Source organism: Cervus elaphus, chromosome 11 (assembly GCF_910594005.1).
Source record: "Cervus elaphus chromosome 11, mCerEla1.1, whole genome shotgun sequence".
Classification (NCBI taxonomy): domain Eukaryota; kingdom Metazoa; phylum Chordata; class Mammalia; order Artiodactyla; family Cervidae; genus Cervus; species Cervus elaphus.
In genome coordinates, this window is record NC_057825.1 from 30,846,405 (window position 1) to 30,866,574 (window position 20,170).

Consider the following 20,170-nt stretch of genomic DNA (forward strand, 5'->3'; position numbering starts at 1 on the left):
TAGGAGTAAAATAATAAATTATATTAGGTTGGCCAAAAAGTTCATTTAGGTTTTCCATAAGATGTTACGAAAACATTCATAAGATGTTTATTTACATATGTAAACATATGTACAGTCTATAGAACAGATAATGTCCATCTACCCAAAGGGGTCTTTTGATAAGTAAACTTAACTATATGAAGTTTCCAGAAATCCGAAATGCCCAGTGTTTATCTGCACTGATAATGGTGACTAAACAAATCAATCTTAAATTCTCAATTATTCAGTTTTCCATCTTACCTGAAAAAAATTAGAATCTAAGTATAAAAAGTGAAAAGCAACTCAAGAAACTAAATCTTGAACATAATAATGAAATCCTTGAATTTAAGTATACCATCTAATAATTTAATAAATGAATTAGCAAATATAAACTATCATATACAGGGTGGATAAAAAATAAGGTCCTACTGTACAACATAGGGAACTATACTCAATATCCTGTGGTAAACCATAATGAAAAATGATATGAAGAAGAATATATGCATATACAACTGAGTCATTTTGCTGTACAACAGAAATTAAACACAACACTGTAAATCAACTATACTTTGATAAAAATTATTTTAAAGAATAATAAAATCCTCTAATTTAAATATATTTTTTAGTAATTTAACAAATGAATTTAATAATTAAATTTAATATTTAAGCATATACTTAGTTCTTCAACAAGAAATTTCTAATATGTCATTAAGACCAACTTTTCTATCTGAAATATGGGAAGGTTTTATTTATATTTTAAACTATCTTCTCTTTGATCACCAAAGTCATCCTTGCCCAGTGCATTCTTACCTCCTGGATCCTTATCTGGGTTGTACTCCAAAGCATTGCTACAGATGAGGTCAATATCTTTTAGGAAATCCTTAGCAGTCAGGTAATTATGCTTATCAATTTTAGTTATTACTGTTGATAAGTCCATTGGTTCCTTGATTACTTCAAGATAATCTGAAACCTGAAACAAACATGGTATTTTAATGAAAATTACTTCTGATATTTCATATAATCTACTCATAAAAACACAAAACAAAAATCAAAGTTATTTTAAAACTAAATCTAGATATCTAGGAAATAATTACACATAAGGATAAAATTATAGAGCAATTTATGCCACTAAAGATACTATGTCATACTTTCCATGAAAAGCTTCAGTTTCAAGTCATATTTAATGAACTCTGAAGAGTTTCTCATCTCGAAATATGAAACCAACTGTGTCAGCTTTTTTTAAAATCCTTTGGATATACCTGAGAAGAAAATGTATGGGTAAAAGTACCCAATAAGCATCAATAAATGTTACCTAAGCAAAAAAATTTTAAAGGCAAATAAAAAGAAACAGATTTTTTTTTCATATTATTAGAGAAGTTCTTGGGTAGATCTCTTTAAAATCTTTAAACAAAAACATTTTTTCTTTTTCAGTTTTCCAAGGTGAATCATTTCATGGAAAGAGTTTTCTACTCCTTTGGAGTCATTACAAACATTTTGAGTCAATTATATAACAAAAGTAGGTATTGCTTCCATGACTAACAGAAGATTTGCTGGCCTTGTCCCTAAGTATAAGCAAATTTACAAGCAAAAACTAAATTTTGCTCTGTGTGATTTTTCTGGGAGATAACCCAAAATAGAGATATTAGTCATGACTGTCCACTAAATTTTATGTTTTATATCACTTGACCAATTAAACAGCTCTTCCACCTATATATCTACAGGCATACCTTGTTTCATTGCACTTCCTTTTATTGCGCTTTGCAGATACTCCATTTTTTTAAAACTGAAGGTTTGTGGCAACCCTGCATTGTCAGATGATGGTTAGCATTTTTTAGCAATGAAGCATTTTTTTTGAAGCACTTTTTAATTAAGGTATGTGCATTGATTTTTTTTTTTTTTTTTTTTGGTAGACATAAAGCCATTACTAGGGCTTCCCTGATAGCTCAGTTGATAAAGAATCCGCCTGCAAGACAAGAGACCCTGGTTCGATTCCTGGGTCGGATAGGCTGGAGAAGGGATAGGCTGGAGAAGAGACAGGCTGCCCACTCCAGTATTCTGGGGCTTCCCTTGTGGCTTAGCTGGTAAAGAATCTGCCTGCAATGTGGGAGACCTGGGTTGGATCCCTGGGTTGGGAAGATGCCCTAGAGAAGGGAAAGGCTACCCACTCCAGTATTCTGGCCTGGAGAATTCCATGGAACCACAAAGAGTCGGGCACAACTGAGCAACTTCACTTCAAGATCCCCTGGAGAAGGGAAAGGGTACCCACTCTAGCATTCTGGCCTGGAGAATTCCATGGAATCGCCAAGAGTCAGACACGACTGAGTGACTTTCACGTCACTTCACTTCAATGCCATTACATAGTGTAAACACAACTTTTATATATGCTGGGAAACCAAAGGATTCATATAACTTCACTTTATTGCAATATGCACTTTACTGCCATGGTCTAGAATTGAACCTACAACATCTCCCAGGTGTGTGTGCCTGGTCTGTCTTCCCCAACGCAAATCTCAAATCAAGTAATTAATTCTGACATAAACACAGTCTTAGAAATGTTTAATCAGTCCAGGACCGAATTCTGGGAATATGCTAATTTCTGCTCTATGAAATTAAAGGCTAGTTTTCTTCACTGTAGATAGCACAGATGCCTTTTAAATTTGCATATATAATATGTATTTCCATGTATAAATACACCTATATGCCTATAGAATAACATAAGCATATATATATACATATTACTTATGTTTTTAAAATTTTAGGTAGGTATGTGTGCATGTTTTAATTTATTTTTCATACTCTAGGAGCTAAAAAGCCAGCTAGTCTCCTTACAGGGGAGTAGTGGAGCTTTACCCAATAAGCAATAGTTCAGAAGGTATTAGCTGGATTCTTGGCTCTGACACTTGATATATATTGTGTACATGTGGAAAACATTTTATAAACCTTTGCACTATAAAAATTTATATTACTAAAGACCATAACATTTCAGCACCTATGTTTAACTTTAAATTCACTGCTTATTTTCTAAACATTTTTTTCTCTGCAATTTGCTTTGGAATTCAATGTTTTTAGACATTTCAAATTCATATAAGCTTTTATGTTTTAGGTTATCTAAATGTTATTATTTTAGTTTCCCCTCTCTATCCTTCGCAGAGACTCCTATGTTTTCAGCCTTAAAAGCAAACAAAGAAGTAAGGAAACTGAGGAGGAAAAAAGAGGAAAAACAGAAAACGTAACTCTAAAATGAAAGTTTTAACTGACTAACATTTTCTATCCCCTTCTACTACCTTAACACCATTTATATAACTTTTATTCTATGACAAATGGCATCTGAAATCTGACAATCTGGTCTGGTTGGACAGAAAATGTTTTCCTGGGCAAAGACCAAGCTGGTTCATTCTCAGCCTGGGAGACTGATTTGGGGGCAAGTCTTTACCAATTAAGTGTCAGCGTTCCCAAAACCAATTTGAAATAAACATTTTTAACAACCTTTAAAGGTGGCTTATAGTTTTAAGATTTTCTGAAAATACCATGAGATTAAAATATATGTTTCACAAATATAGAATTGTATGTATTAATTGTAAAAGCAAATAGGCAAGCCTTGTCATTCCAGCAGAAAAAGATGGAAGATAGCTGTGATATAAAGAACATGGGCTTCAAATTTTAAGAAACATTTTTCTTGGTATGTCACTTAACAATGAGCCTCAGTTTCTTCAACTGCAAACATAATAATGACCTCTGTGGTGGTGCTAAAAGGATCAAATAGCAAAAACTATATGTTGTAGATAAATATGCAAATAAAATTATACAGTCCCCTTATTCCCAAAAGGGAGATGTGGGAGAATAGATATATTCAGGCTTTCCAAGAGGAAAAAATATAACACTAGCTCCCAGGCATAGAAGAGGTAATGGTTCCAAAGGAATCTGCTCAGATCCAAGAGTACAGATTTCACAACAAGGACACAACATTAAACTCTGAACCACTTCATAATTCAAATTTAAAAAAAGAATAAAAAATTAAAAACAAAAACACCAAAGTTGTTCAAACATGGAGTCTGAACTATAAGAAGAAGGCTAGTAAAGATTGCATCGTGTTCATCCACACACTACATTATCCCAGGATAAAACAAAATAAAACAAAATGTATTCTACAGTATTATAGTAGATTCCAAATGGAAAATTTCTTTTCTCATCATCACAGACCATGCTCCCACAAGGACACAAAACAATACACATAGAAAGTGAGAAATTTTCCACTGGGAGCAGAGAAATTTCTTAGAGAGAAAAATAATAGGCTGTGGTTAACTTCATATAGCATCTTAGTCAGAGGCATTTCCCAAATAATTAAAGACAAATTTCAGGTTTCTTAGCTACCTCTTTCAGTAAGATATACACACAATTTGGGAAACTGGTATTAACTGATTAATACCAATATTTTTTTGAAAAGCAGGGTTTATCCTGGAATAAAAATAGTCTAGTATGGACAATTCACTAAAGTAACTTTTAATCCTCTTCTTAAATTGAAGAATAAGAGATCTCAAAGATCAGTACTATTTAAGAGGACATATACAAACTGCCACTAATTTCACCCAAAGTCACCAGATGTTTGCTGATGACACTGGTAGTTATCACATGGATTAAAATTTTACAGGCTAGGGGTAATATTCATCCATGCCTTTGCTTTTTTTCCTTCCAAAAAAAGATGTCAATATTTTTTTCTTTTAGCCAGTTCAACTTCATTGTTTGCACACTACTGAAACAAGACCTCTTCAATATCCACCGGTTTGCTGAAGATGTTAAAGCGTTTATCTGTCGCCAGCCTCTTGGTTACATCCCTGAGAAATAATCGCAACTCTCTTAAAGTATTTTCCTCTTGGTCCTCCATCCGAATTTTCTCTGATTCTGATAACTGACGAGGTGGAGAAGGTAATGCAAGTGGAAGTACCTCCATTGCACAAAGACCTAAAGAAAGTAGAAGAAAATGTTAGGATTCCAACATGGCAGGTCCATGACCTACCTCAATTATTTTTCTGGCACTCCCTTGAAATGTTCTTTTTTTTTTTTTTTTTTTTAAGAAGAGAATTCCAAACATACGTGAACCATGCAAGTCCAGCAGGTAAAGATTTAAATGGGAACAAAAGTACATAAGGGAATTATTTGTAAAATAACTTACAACAGGACTTCTTGAAAGGGCACAGGATATAATTTTGAATAATTTGATCTTGAGATATTATTTACATACAACTTTAAGAGAAATATTTCAAATCAACATAAATATCTTCAGGTGAAGTACTTGTATATGGTTTGCTGAAGTCAACTTTAATAAAGATTGTTTCTCAAAACAAGGTTGCTTTATGTGCATGAAAGTAAACAGGCAAGTAATAATCCTTTGATCCCTCCCATTCCCAAACACTTCTGATTTTACACAAGTCTCCTACTCTCATATTCTTAATACAACACAGTCAGGATAGTAAATGGCACTTGCAGGGCATGGGGGGCAAAGCAGTAACTAAAAAAAAATCCCAAAGACATAGAGAAGATGGAAAACCCAGTCTTAAGTTTTATATATAAAATCTATGGTGTTCACTATATACTGTAAAACAAACAAAACATCTTCTTAGAAGGTAAAGTATTAACTTGCCTAATCATAATGCTCTCTAATTCCTTAAAAGATTTTGCTGGTATCACACTGAAGCTCAGGATTAAAATTCTAAGTATTCTTGCTGATTTCTAAATAGCCCCTAAGATGAAAAATGAAAGTCAACAGGAGGAGCAACTCAAAAAAAAATAATAATAATGTTAATCCTTAACATAGAAAATTCAGATCTACAGGACTTTAATATATCTAGGAACATGCAAGATACTTTATTAAAATGAATCACTTTAATAATAAAATATTTTAAATGCTGTTATTTAGATTAGCAGAAGGCAACAACCAATAAACAGAAGGTATAACTTCCATGTTGAATTTCCCAAGGTTTCTGGGGGGAAAACCCCACAGCTATATTAATTTGATAGATATCCATCTTATAAACACTGAGAAAAATGTGAAAAGGAGCCACTAAAGGGCCATAGATTTATTAAAGTATTGGATAATATAACCACTGAAAAACAAAGAAGTATTTAATAACATAACCAACGAAAAACAAAGAAGTATGAAACAGTAAGGAGTTGGCAGAAATGGGAAATGTATTTAAATATCCCTTAAGAACAGCCACGAGAAACACAAAAAAATAGAACAAAAGATAAGAGACTTAAATTTCTTCTAATAAACAGTACTACTATTTTTTCAAAGACACTGAAAGACAGATTAATCAAGAGGATCTTATCTTTTACCACCTTTAAGATTAGGAAAAGAAACTACTGAAGAACTTAGAATGTAGCCCTTTCTTAAGTCAGAGGACTGAATAATTTTGAGGCCCCTCTTAAGGCCAAGAAAACTCTAATGCTTAAAGAGAGCCATGATAGACTTCCAAGTGCCTAGCATAATATATTTAACAAAATAGGTGCTCAATCAATATTTTAAAAATCAATTAATAAATAAAATAAACCAGAAAAGGCAGTTGTTCTAATCAGGCCCAACGAAACAACCCTGACCCAGAAAGCAATCAACACAACACCTGTTGTTCACAACCTGCTAGTTCAAGCCCTTAGTACTAAAAATGACTAAAACAGAGCAGAACTAAAGACTTTTTCTATGACTTTTTGAGTCTGATAAATCTACTAGAGCATCTGGATTGAAGTGATAAGGAGACTACTTCATTAACAGTCATCCATTAGAAAAGCTTTAAGGATGAGGCTGTACTTCCCAATCTCAAGTCAGTTAAACACAATGGCCACTTCCATGTGTCCATCTAAAGTTAAACAAAACCTGAAAAACTGTCTTCCACAAAAAACTGTTTTGTTTTAATGACTCCAAGAAAGGATATTTCTTAACTCCAACTCCCCCCCGCCCCGCATTTTCCTAAAGGCTTTAGGAACTTTACCAGTGTGTTTCCTTCGTGGTGGAGCCATTGAGGCCTGATTGAGAATCAGTTCTTGGAAAAATTTTCTTCTGTCCTCTTCAATAGGCCTTTGAATATACAAGACCTCTTCGTACTGTATTCTAAAGATACATTTAACCTACACACATACACACACACACACAAAGACATTAAATATTAAGAGAATTAAAAGCTTATATATTATACCAAATTATAATTTCTTCAACTCCGGTACCATTTTCAATGTTCACTGAATATTCATGCAGGATTAAAGTAGTCTCAGGCTATGCTGTTGAGAGGTTCAACCTCATGGAATAAACAAGAATGAAATAATGATCCAGTTCAATTCATTAATAAATTATGATATAAAAAAGGATAGTTGATTACAATAGTCAGATGGGGACAATCTCAAAAAGCTGTTACATGAGCTGAAAAGTAATTATCGACAACCTGTCAACACAATAGAGAGCGAAGAGGATATGAACAGCATGGCCTTCTCTTGAGATGTTTTTGTGTGCTTCCTATCCACTGACTTCCTCTCCTGAGTCTATCCCACTGGATCCTCTGGAATCCTGGTTTCACAGCAGATAAACTATACCTTCAATCTCATCAAAGGATGCTCCACAGTGACATCACCTTCCATGCAAAACTCCCAAGCAAAATTAAGCCTGCCATACTCATATCCCAATTCCTTCCAGTTAGTGACTGCCATCTCTCCTTTGTTCACCTACTCTATAAAGACTTTGACCCCAGATGTCCCCCTTCTAAAACATGCTGTTTAAATCCTCTTTACATCATTCACATTTGTCTATACACTTTATCTGATTTTTTTAAGAAGGTCTATTTTCTACTTCTAGACACCAAACTTCCTAAGAACAGAATTCATCTATTTTCCTATACCTACCACTATACCTGGTACCTAGCAATGCTTAATAAGCATGTACTGAATGAGTAAAGCTTGTGGTTTTGTTTCCCAGCCCGCATCAAATTGGAAACTGCAAATAAAACAAGGAAAAAGATCACTAATACAGAAAGAAGTCCCAAACATGACAGTACGGAAATACTGGATTAAAATTTAAGACATCAGATTCTAGCCCAAATTCAGGCATATATTTCTTATAAACTTTGGATAGTCCATTCAGTTTGTCACTACGAATTGTAGAAATTCTTAAAAATTATTTTAACCTATCTTTGTAACAAGGAGGTACATGGAAGTCCCTCATTTTACAGATGAAAAAACTTAGGCTTGGAAAGGTTTATGTGACTGGCCTGAGGTCATAACATGAATAAATAGAGAAGACTAGATTATATAAGCTGTAAAGGCCATTTCTAACTCTAAAATTCTAAGACAGAGAAGAGATAATTAATGAAAAACAGCCATCAGAATTCAGCATTTGGATGGGAAATTACCTCAACTCGAAGCCAAATCCTTTAAGAATTAATATAAAATTTTACCTTGTGCCCATCCAATATTTTCTTTGAAGACTACCTTCATGTAAAAATCCTTTAAACCCTTCAATCTATGCTATGCAAGACTTTTCTTGAAAGTTCTGGCAAACACATCCATTATGTGCCAAATATCATGCCAGACACTGTAGTTACAAACCTGAAGAAAAGAGGCTTACTTCTTGCTGTCAAGTCTCAAGTCTCACAAGAAAGTACTATGATACCATGCCAGAAGTGTTATAACAGAGCTAGTGAAACAGAGGAGACCCTACAAGGGGCAAAGGTGAACATATAGCAAATATACAGAGAAGACATAGCAGAAAATGCTAATGTTAACTGGTTCCTTAAAAATAAACAGAACTCAATACCCTGGAAGTAACAAGATTTTGTTCAAGTGTTTTGTTCAAAGCAAAACATTTAATTTCAGTTTTAAATACTCTTCCTTCTGATCATTTTTCAACATTGTGTTGAACTTTGTGAATATAAAAGCAAACCAAAAGCAAGTCTACAATAATCCCCCTGATTTGCCTGTCTGATTACTATCAACAGCCTGTTTTTCTTTAAATTCACTCCTAACTCAGACTCAGATGAGAACTCAGATCAGAACTCAGATGTTCCCAGACTCAAACTTCATGCTGCAACAAGACGAAACTCATATTAACTTCCTGAAAGAATCATGTTCTCTTTCACACTGGTTCACAATGGTTTTTATATATGCTATTTACTCTTTCCTAAACTTTTTTTTAACTCTCCACTCAAGCCAATGATTTTTGGGTGAAGCTTTCTCTGACTTTCCCAGATAAACTTAGACATACCTTCTACTTTCCCTCTGAAACTTTAAGTTCCATAATTGTTAGTAAATTAATTCAGCTGTGCAACCATCCCAGTCAGTTTTACTAAAAAAATATTTCTATTACCTCTAAAAAGTTCCCATGTACCCATCTAAAGTCTATCCTTACTTCACTCCAAGCTGACAACCACTGGTTTGGTTTCTGCATCTAGAGATTTCATTTCTTCTGGAAATCGCCTATCATAGAACTGGTAGTCTTCTGTGCCTAGCTTCTCTCACTTTTAGAATAATGTATTGAGGTTCACTCATGCTGGACAATGTATCAGCAGTTTACTATACTTACTGCTGAATAATATTTCACTCTGTATATATGACATTTTGCTTCACTAATCACCAATTAGTGAATACTTGGGTTATTTCCACTATGAAGAATAATTCTAGTAGGAACACTGGTGTACAAGTCTCTGGGTGAATGTATGTTTATATTTCTCTGGAGTAGTTACCTAGGAGTGAAAATGCTGAGTCATATCATAACATTTTAAGAACTGCCAGCTACTTCTATCTGCTTCCTTGTTTAAAAATCTCTTTTCTTTTCTTTGTTCAACCTTGGACTCTTTTTTCCTAATTCTCCTAAATAGAAATAATTTGTAATTCTCATATATCTCAACTGAAATTCTCCAGCTGTTCTCAGAAAAAATCTTCAAGGTCCACAGAAGTATATTACTTACACTAGAATTTTGCAAAAAAAAAAAAAAAAAGGAATGAGGTTAGGCAGGACTTATATAAAGCCCTTGTGGTAATTTAGTGGTCAAATTCTTTTTCCATGTAACAAACATTTACTAAGCAATTCCAGTGTATCAGGAAGTGAAGGACTGTAAGACAGTCCCCTCCTCCCAAAGAGCTTGTGGTAGCGGTTAGAGACTCAAATGTTTTGGTCTCCACACTTCATTAAACTCTTAAAAATTACTCCAGAACCCAAAAGAGCTTTTGTTTATCTGGGTTATATTGGCCAATATCTATGTACTAAAAATTAAAACTAAGAACCCTCCAAATAATATATTCATTTAAAACCTAATACATGTCAACACTAAAATATATTCTGCTGATGAACTTATTTATGAAACAGAAACAGAATCCCAGACCTAGAGAACAGACTTGTGGTTGCCAAGGGGGAGGGTTATATTGGGAGTTTAGGACTAACAGATACAAACTATTACATATAAAATGAATAATAGAAGAGAATATGAATGTATGTAAAACTGAATCACTTTGCTACACAGTAGAAATTAACACTAAATCAACGATACTTCAATAAGATAAACTTAAAAACACATATTCTGTTGAATATCATTATTGACTCAATGGACGTGAACTTTAGCAAACTCCAGGATATAGTGGAGGACAGGGAAGCCTGATGTGCTGTGGTCCATAGGTTTGCAAAGTCGGACATGATTTAGTGACTGAACAACAAAACACTCTTTTGAAAGACATATTTTTTCAAAATATAAAATATTATATATGTAAAATAAAATTGAGAAGAGTGACACTATTTTACTTTTCTTCAAATCTCTTTAATGTGTGGCTTAATGAAAGACAACTGGATTCTCATTTTCTGCTTCTGCATTCAATCTGCTACAATAATGTTGTTGCGATTGGTATACATTAAGAAAACCCATATTCAAGAAGATACAGGGCTTCCCAGGTGGCTCAGTCATAGAGAATCCACCTGCCAATTCAGGAGACATGGGTTCCACCCCTGGTTTGGGAAGATCTCACATGATGCGAAGCAACTAAGCCCGCACACCATAACCACTGCGACTGTGCTTCGGAGCCCAGGAACCACAACCACTGACGCATGTGCCACAGCGACCGAAGTCCATCGTGCTGAGAGCCCATGCTTCCCATCAAGAGTACCCTCACTCCCTGCAACTAGGAAAAACCCAGCGCAGCAACAAAGGCTTAGCACAGCCAAAATAAACAAAATAATATAAGATACACAGCTTGGGGAAAAAAAAGAGGAATGTGACAAATCTCTGAAAGTCTTATGGGGCTCACAGGGGTCCATGGATCACAATTTGATAACAGTCCATCTAGAACAATTATTTCCAATTTTGGGGGGTAATGAAATGCCTCATCAGTAAAAAAATTTTGAAAATATTCCCTCCGGTACATGCATATTTACTTAAACATATTATTCTACTAATATTACTATTTCTACTATGAAACACATTCACATACAATATTTAAGATAGAATGAAAAATAAAGTCCGTCTAGTCAAGGCTATGGTTTTTCCAGTAGTCATGTATGGATGTGAGAGTTGGACTACAAAGAAAGTTGAGCACAGAAGAATTGATCCTTTTGAACTGTGGTGTTGGAGAAGACCCTTCAGAGTCCCTTGGACTGCAAGGAGATCCAACCAGTCCACCCTAAAGGAGATAAGTCCTGGGTGTTCATTGGAAGGACTGATGTTGAAGCTGAAACTCCAATACTTTGGCCACCTGATGCGAAGAGTTGATTCATTTGAAAAGACCCTGATGCTGGGAAAGATTGAGCACAGGAGGAGAAGGGCACAACAGAGGATGAGACGGTTGGATGGCACCACCGATTCAATGGACATGAGTCTGGGTAAACTCAGGGAGTTGGTGATGGACAGGGAGGCCTGGTGTGCTGCGGTTCATGGGGTCACAAAGAGTCGGACACGACTGAGCGACTGAACTGAACTCTGGACTCAGAAAAGAGCGAAAGATACAAAGACACATTTACAAGAGAATTTTAAAAGGGCTCTAAAGGATGAAATTGTCACTTTGTCCCACAGAAAGAAAACATTTTTGTATCCCTATTAGTCCCATGATGACTAATTCTTTTTTGTTTTGCTTTGTTTTTAAAAATTGAGTAGAGAACCTTTTCTTTTCATCTCTGAATGAGTTTATTTCCTGATGAGAACAATAAGTAGCATTTATTACAGAAGATTTAGAAAACATAACAAAAACAACTAAAATCTGAAGACCCAGTGATAATTACTATTATTAATAGCTACATAGTTTTATTTATACATATGACTATATAATACATAATTATTTCTATATAAACCCAGATAATGCCATACATACTGATACAATGCCTATCATTTTTAGCAATATAGTCAAGCATCTTTCCATGACATTAAATGCTTTCTACATCAATATTTTTAATGGTCTCACTGTATTTCATGGAAGGAATCTACTATGACCTAACCAATCCCCTACTATAGAATATTTAGTTTCCAATCTATGAAGAAAAGCTATGATAAATACTCTTGTATCTTTTGTGTTGTCTGTGCTGTATCTTTGTGTTTGTTCCTAAATCCTCTGTCCATGAAGAAAGGTTATGATACTTTTTGTGTTGTTTGTGTTCTTTTTTGTTTATCTATGAAAAACTACTTATCTATAAATGGCATTGCTGAACTTAAATGAATGTTTTTTATTTAAATCTATTACTATGAACTGTCCTAAAGAGAGTTTATGAAACCCTTCTTTTTTAATCTGTATCTTACTGTTATTTTAATTTACCACTGAATTTTCTTAAATAAACGATAGTAACTGGCCATTTCTTTCTTTTAGAATCACTTAGTTTTTTGCTACCCACCATGTACTTCAATTCTTCTTCCATCAATCTGGCACCTTGCTCACATAGTCACTCAGTTGGCAACTCTCTATGCTTTTTATTTATTAACCAAATATTTATCAATACGCACTAAGTATTATTCACTACTATCTTTGTGACCAAAACAGAACAATATACTAATGCAAAGCTGAAATTAAAATGAAAGGCTTGGGGCAGAGGAGGCTTTTCTAATATAAATTAATATAAAATATATATTTTAACCAGTAATCTAACAAAATCTCCATAATCTTCACCCCACTAATAAGTGTGTCACTCTGTCCCACAGTGACTATCCTTGATACCTTTAGTAACTATTTGGTATAATAAGGGTGAAGAATACAGAAGATGGGAGGGTGGGTGCTGAAATTTTAGGATTCAATGCTAGTAAATTTCTAGTATTTTAGCTATTAATCAAGGATATTGGAATTCACAAAAAAAATATAACAATATAGCAACACTGAAAATGTATATGATGCAATGTTAGCTTTTATAAAACTAAACTAACAATAAAATCACATATGCAAATAAACAAGAATATGCAAAATTAAAACTGCTGTATCACAAAGATAGGTTTAGTAATACTTTTATTTACAAATTTTTTAACAATATAGGGTCACTTCTGCCTAGAATGCTTAATTATTCTAATTTTTTTTAATTTTTATAAAATTATAATAATAAAACTAGTTGAGAGGATCAAATTTTAAGATGCAGCTCCTACGTTCAGTTATGTCCAGGTTCAGTCCATTCTCCTAAATCATTTCAAAAGCATTCCTACTTTATAATACTAATATAATACCAAACATTTTGGAGCTCTGTAGTTTCCAAAATAAATTCACATATATTATGTCACACCAACAAGTGTATTTTTCTGACTATTACTGCACACATCTTTCCACTAAACTTTACCACTCCCTGTGATTAAAGAAAAAAAAATTCTGATTAATGGTCTCAATAATATCAGACTCTGAATAAAAAAAAGAGAAATATTCTACATTTAATATACTTTTCTTACAAGAGCAGTAAGTTGTACAAATTCACTTTAGCAAGATATATAAAAAGAGCTGAAACAGAACAAAAGAACTTGGTAAAAAAATCTGAATCATAAAATTTTATATAATCAAGATTCAGACTATAAAATTTGAAACATATAAAGCTTTTATAAGAACTGTGTTGCTTGGGCAAAATATTTCTAAGCACTTCTAAAAGAGATTATCTCAAAACCTGGTATGCTCAGAATGTTAAAATAACTTCTTAAAAAGCAATTTCATTCACAAGTTGATCTCATTTTTTCCTGAAACAACTGTGATTTTTACCTTATTCTTTACTATTGAGTTGGATTTGAATTCAAATGCAAAATATCAGGTTTTAAAAATATGCACAACATGATGCTACCAATGAAAGAGAGGAAAGGTCAAATCCCACCAAATAATCTAACAGACGGTAAGAAGGAGAAGGATCATTATAATGGCACTGATGACGATACAGCTAAGGTGTTCTTAGTGGTTACTATATACATCATAGTCCAGTCTAAGCATGAATTATCTCATAATTCATAACAACACTGAGGAATATATCAAAATATATATCAAAAATAACAAACCGAAACTTAAAAAGTTAATTAACAAGTCACATGGCTAATATTTGGTACAACCAAGGCACGAACCTTGACAGTATTGATTTTATGGTAACTAAAATATGTCAAATTACAAGGAAAACTATTTTAAAACCACAAGAAAACATAAATATTTAGTCAGTTCTTACCTCTTCAGGCAGTTCACTGTACATGGTTTCAGAGGTAGACAACAGAAATATGGGTGAAAATGACGGTATATCTTGTAGCAGAGTCAGAAAAGTTGCTCTCACAGTTTCACTGACAGCTTCCCACCAATCACCAATGTGAGGCATGTAAACAATACTAGGTACTGTTCTTCGAGCTTCACGAAAAATCTAATTAAGGAAAGAACTGGCATTAAAAATTCAAATAGAAATTATTCTAAAGTCTACACAGTAACTTCCCAATACATTAAATGTGTCAGGCCTGTTACTATCACTGTCAGCCTCAATATTTAAGTTGTTCAAGACATAATGCACAAACCATACATTTAACTTCTATCTACCCTTATCCCACCTAAGAAAAGGAGAATTTTTTGTTACTCTTCCTACTCAGTATGTATTAGTAGTGTAAAGGTATCATATTGCTCCATCTCTCTATCACATAAAGTAAAACACCACTATAATGCTGCAAATAAAGAGATAAGCATGCAACCTATATGTCACCTACGTAAGAGTGATTATCAGGAAGCACAAAGAAGAAAAAGAAGACATAGTTTACATGTTCGTGCACACTGCCTAAAATCACTCAACATATGGATTAAATACTTTAACCAAGATATGCCACCCTAAAGCTTAAAATTAATGAACTATTCAGCTGAACCACTTGTTTACCTCCCATTACCTTAATTCAATCTTCTATAAAATAGTCACAAAACACCTTTAATCTCTAAAAAGCAATAAATAAATTAGCGAAAAACTATGAGACACTCCCACTTCAGAAAGTAGAAAATAAAGTTTCCCCAGGTGTTAAAAAGAGTCTTAACCATAGCTTCAGTCACAGTCTGTCAACACATGCAAATAAAGACCAGGCTGGCAATTAATAAGTTGCCAGACAGAACTACTGCTGTTTTCCATAAAAGTCAACAACAACTCAATAGTCCATCAATAAATTCTTACAGGTTAATATGACATCTCTTCAGTACCTTTAACAAGTGTAAGAGTAAGTTAAAAATCTGACTATCAGGGACTTCCCTGGCTGTCCAGTGGTTAAGATTTCATGCTTCAAATTCAGGGCACAGGTTTGATCCCTGGTTGGGGACTAAGATCCACATGCCATGAGGTGCAGCCAGAAAAAAATAAACCTGTCTCTCTCTCTTCAATATAAGAATTCTACTTCTAAAATTCTCTATTTGCTCTTAAACACATTTCAATCAGCCTATGTAATGTGCAAGATACAGAAATGAGAATCAAATAGTTTAAATGATTATCAAAACATTTCTAAGATTCAAAAGGATTATTTTTCTTTAATGAGTAAGCCTACCACTTGCATGAATTTTTCAAATATTATATTTTATATAGTTTTAAATCTCCTGTGTAAAATAAAATGTACTGCCAATTTAATAATAAGCCAGATGAAAGATGCTAAAATAAAAAATTCCCCCTAATTGGAAATGTAGATGTTATGATCACTCACATCAAAAGTAATATTTGTTCCTTCCCTTCTTTTAACATTTGCATATCCACCAATCCAGAACTGTTGTACAGTACAACTCCTTCAGGACCTTCAAATTTTGATCTTTTCTGCAAACACACACCCTCTTATCCTGGATCTTGAAATCCAAGGATTATTATTTTCCAAAGTTCATGTAGAAGATTCACAAGAGAAAAACAAGCATAAATGTTGGCAAAAGGAAGGAACCACACAGGAGCACAAAGGCAAGAGAGGTATTTGATTCCAAAAAAATGTTTTTAATTTTACTACATGCCACCCAAATCAGGCATGGTATGTAGAAGACAGTGACCAATGGCTGTTGCTGATAAAACAAGGGAAAGCCAGCAGGAAGAAAAAGGTGATTATATGAAAAAGACTAACAAACTCTACAGCTTACTAAGAAACCTCACAAAACTACCTACCTAATTTAGCCGTGCAGGTTACCACATGCCCAGGGAAAGATGAGAAAACATGCCTTTTTTAAAATATGAAATTTGCCTTGCTAATTCTAGTATTTGTAGGTTAGATTTTTTATTAATATATGGACTGAGAACATCTACCTGCTAGCAAAGACCCGAGAGTATGGGCAAAGCAACAGTTTAAATGATAATAAACAATTTTCCAGAACCATAAGTTAAACACTGCAGTAATGTAGGAGTTTCAAACATATCTGCAAGGTTGAACTACATATATAAGTATCACCAACTGTAAAAGAGTTGAGGGATATTTCTATTTCTTTCCTTTTCTCATCCAAACCTCTCAAAATTAATAAGATAATGATACTTCATTACCCTTTTTATTTCCAAAGACTTTAGGAAAGCATCTTTATTAGAACTTTTTGAAATTATATTTGAAAACCTAGAGGGGGAAAATAATCAGGAAAAAAGTCTAAGATAAATATAAAAAAATAAAAAGGCTCAGACTTTCTTGTCCATGAATATATAATTACATGAATCAAGAATTAATCTAATTACATGCAAACTTTTAAAGGAAAAACATCCTTAATTTCCAGAAAAATTTTAAAATGCTAATAAAACAAATTTCCTTAACTCCTTATTCCATTTTAACTCTGAATGTTAAAATAAACTTTTGTATTTTCTTTAAATAGTCAACCTATCCTAATTCTCCTGTTTTTGAAATGAAATTTCAAAAAGAATAGACTCTGAGGATAGTATTTAAAAACTGATTAAAAAGTTTAATCATATTGTGTGTGTGTGTGTTTAAACGTAAAGTCAGCTCTTCAGCAGTTTGCAGGTAATTTTAGAAGCTGTAGAATAAGATAGTTGTGGTGGTTGTTTAGTCACTAAGCCATGTCTGACTCTTTTGTGACCCTGTGGACTGAAGCCCTCCAGGCTCCTTTGTCCATGGGATTTCCCAGGCAACAATACTGGAGTAGGTTGCCATTTCCTTCTCCAGGGGATCTTCCCGACCCAGGGATCAAAACCAGGTGTCCTGCATTGGCAGGCGGATTCTTTACCACTGAGTCACAAGGGAAGCCCCGTGGAATAAGATACACTCTGTGAAATCAATTAATTAAATATTTCATAGAGAAAAATAAAGCCTAGTTTTAGTGAAGCGGCAACTGTCTTGGGAACAAGTGATGCCATTTGATAACTAGAAAAATACTCACCTACAGGGTGTCTTGGATTGGTGGATGTGCAAGGTGTAGTAGAAAACAGAAAAACTGTTATAGAGAAAAAAAGACAGTAGGCCAAATTACTGAACCAACCGTTTCAAAATACCTCTGACATGACCAGCACTCTTGCACAAATAAATGAACGAACACCAGTGTATGTGAATGTTCATTTTGATTCTTTAAACAATAAACTTCTGGCCTCTTCCTCTCCCAGACATCATAGTCCTGTATATAACTTTTTTTTTAATTTCTTTATTTGAATAAAAACACAAACTGTTTTCTCCGAGTATTGATGATATGAAAGGCAAAAATTGGGCCATTGAGATTAGAAGTACCTATGAAGGAAGCACTAACAATATAAACTGCACTTGTATTTGAGTACTTAGTTCAAAAACTAAATTTCAAATCAGTACACCAGATACCAAATTAAAATATTCAGTGCATGAAAATTAACTGTATCTTTAAAAAATTAAGAATATACAGCCTATAACAAGCCACTTTAAAACCTGAGAACTAGACTAATTATAAATGCAAAGGTGCATGAAGCAGAAAGCTCCAAGCCAGTACAGTTTTCACTTTCCTAAAAGGGGCTACATGAGAAAAACAACTTTGTGTCATCAATAAATTTCCAGAATTTGTCTTGGTCACTTTACAATATTATGAATGTACTAAAATTATAAGACATAAGTAAAAGAAAAATCTTGGGGGCTAATTTATTCTCAATTTTTATAAAAATTAAAAAGTACTATTTAAATAAGTTTAATTCCTTAAACCATGATATCAAAAAAAAAGTTCAAATAATACTATGTCTCCATTATCGATAACTTTATTCCATATGTGTCACTTATTACATTTTGAGCATCTCTGTTAAAATAAGGCACTGCCTGAGGTTTGAAGATTTAGGATTCAAGAAATAAAAAGCCCAAATTCTTTACAAGCATATAAAATCAGCCTGTTAAGAAACACAGCTATACTAGAGTTTCTGAACAATGAGTTTAATACAAATCAACATTTCTTGAAAATTAAAACACCCAAGTTCCTTTTCTGATATTTTCATTGCTAAAAACTTCAATAATTTCAGTAAATGTGACACAATTTGGGCCAGGATAATTCAATTTGTTTACAACTCCAAGAAAAAAAAAAGTGCTATAGCAAAACACAGATGTGTAGCCATGTACACAAACACAAGGGTATCCCCAGCATACACAGAGTGTTATGGAGAAACCCAGAAATCCTCTTTCACAAACACAACAACATCCAAAGTATACACATAGGTAAGTATATTAATTCCCTAATGCCACGTAACCAAAATGGATTTTCCCTGAGAATTTCCAGATATAATTTCTTTCTGGGGAAAAATAAATACTAAAATTTTTACCCTCCAAAAAACCTTACTGACCATGTGAAATTACTCATAACAATATACCCAAACTCCAAAGCTTTTGACAGGTTATATGTAAATTTATCGATTCAATTATACCTCGATAGTAATGAAAACAATTAACACAATCATCGATCACTTTTTTCCTAAATCAGCAATGGAAATAATACAAGAGGGGAAAAACAAAACATCTGAAAATGTCAGTAAAAGGGACTCACAGTTGTTGCTATTTTTAAAACATTTTATTTTTAATTGGAGGATAATTACTTTACTATACTGTGATGGTTTCTGCCATACATCAACAACATGAATCAGCCATAGGTACATATGTTTCCTTCCTCTTAAACCTCCCTCCCACCTCCCTCCCCATTCCACCGCGTAGGTTGTCACAGAGCACCAGCTTTGAGTTCCCTGTGTCATACACAAATTCCCACTGGCTATCTATTTTACATATGGTAATCTCTCTGTTTCAATGCTACTCTCTCAAATCATCCCACCTTCTCCCCCAGCTTCCAAAAGTCTGTTGTCTATGTCTATATCTCCACTGCTTCCCTGTAGATAGATTCATCAGTACCATCATTCTATATTTCATATGTATACATTAATATGCAATATTTGTCTTTCTCTTCCTGATTTACTTCACTCTGTAGCGCTAGGTTTGTCCACCTCATTAGAGCTGCTATTTTTATTTTTTAGAGAGTGCTAACACAGTAAATCTTTTACTGCAGATACTAACATCTCCGGCCTCGTTGTAGGGGCTCAATAATTACTTGTGAACTGACTGGGACAACCACAAATCTTCCAGGCTACATCAGTTTCCATTCTCCTTAGAGTCTTTGGAAGACTATGAAATGTTCAGTAAAATACATACAGACATGCTCACACACAGAGCTACTTTATGAACTCTGGTAATTGTTTCAGTTATAAATGTCAAACTACTGTCCAGTCAGCAGCAAAAACAGCAGTCCCCAACTCTTTTTCAAACTTTCTTTTGGCACCAGGGAATTTTTT

At 33.8% G+C, this 20,170-nt stretch overlaps 1 protein-coding gene across 5 annotated transcripts in view; it reads right to left on the minus strand.

Annotated features, from left to right (window-relative positions):
• ATAD2B (ATPase family AAA domain containing 2B) overlaps positions 1 to 20,170 on the minus strand; it is a 132,535-nt gene that overhangs the window by 22,880 nt on the left and 89,485 nt on the right. For 3 of the 5 annotated variants that reach the window (XM_043917274.1, XM_043917272.1, XM_043917270.1), the window contains 4 exons: positions 14,639 to 14,824; positions 7,002 to 7,137; positions 4,781 to 4,977; positions 829 to 988 (listed from right to left, as the gene is read on the minus strand). In XM_043917274.1, the coding sequence (XP_043773209.1) occupies positions 829 to 988; positions 4,781 to 4,977; positions 7,002 to 7,137; positions 14,639 to 14,824 (679 nt within the window). The remainder of the gene's footprint in view (positions 1 to 828; positions 989 to 4,780; positions 4,978 to 7,001; positions 7,138 to 14,638; positions 14,825 to 20,170) is intronic. The other 2 variants (XM_043917273.1, XM_043917271.1) reach the window with 1 other exon arrangement.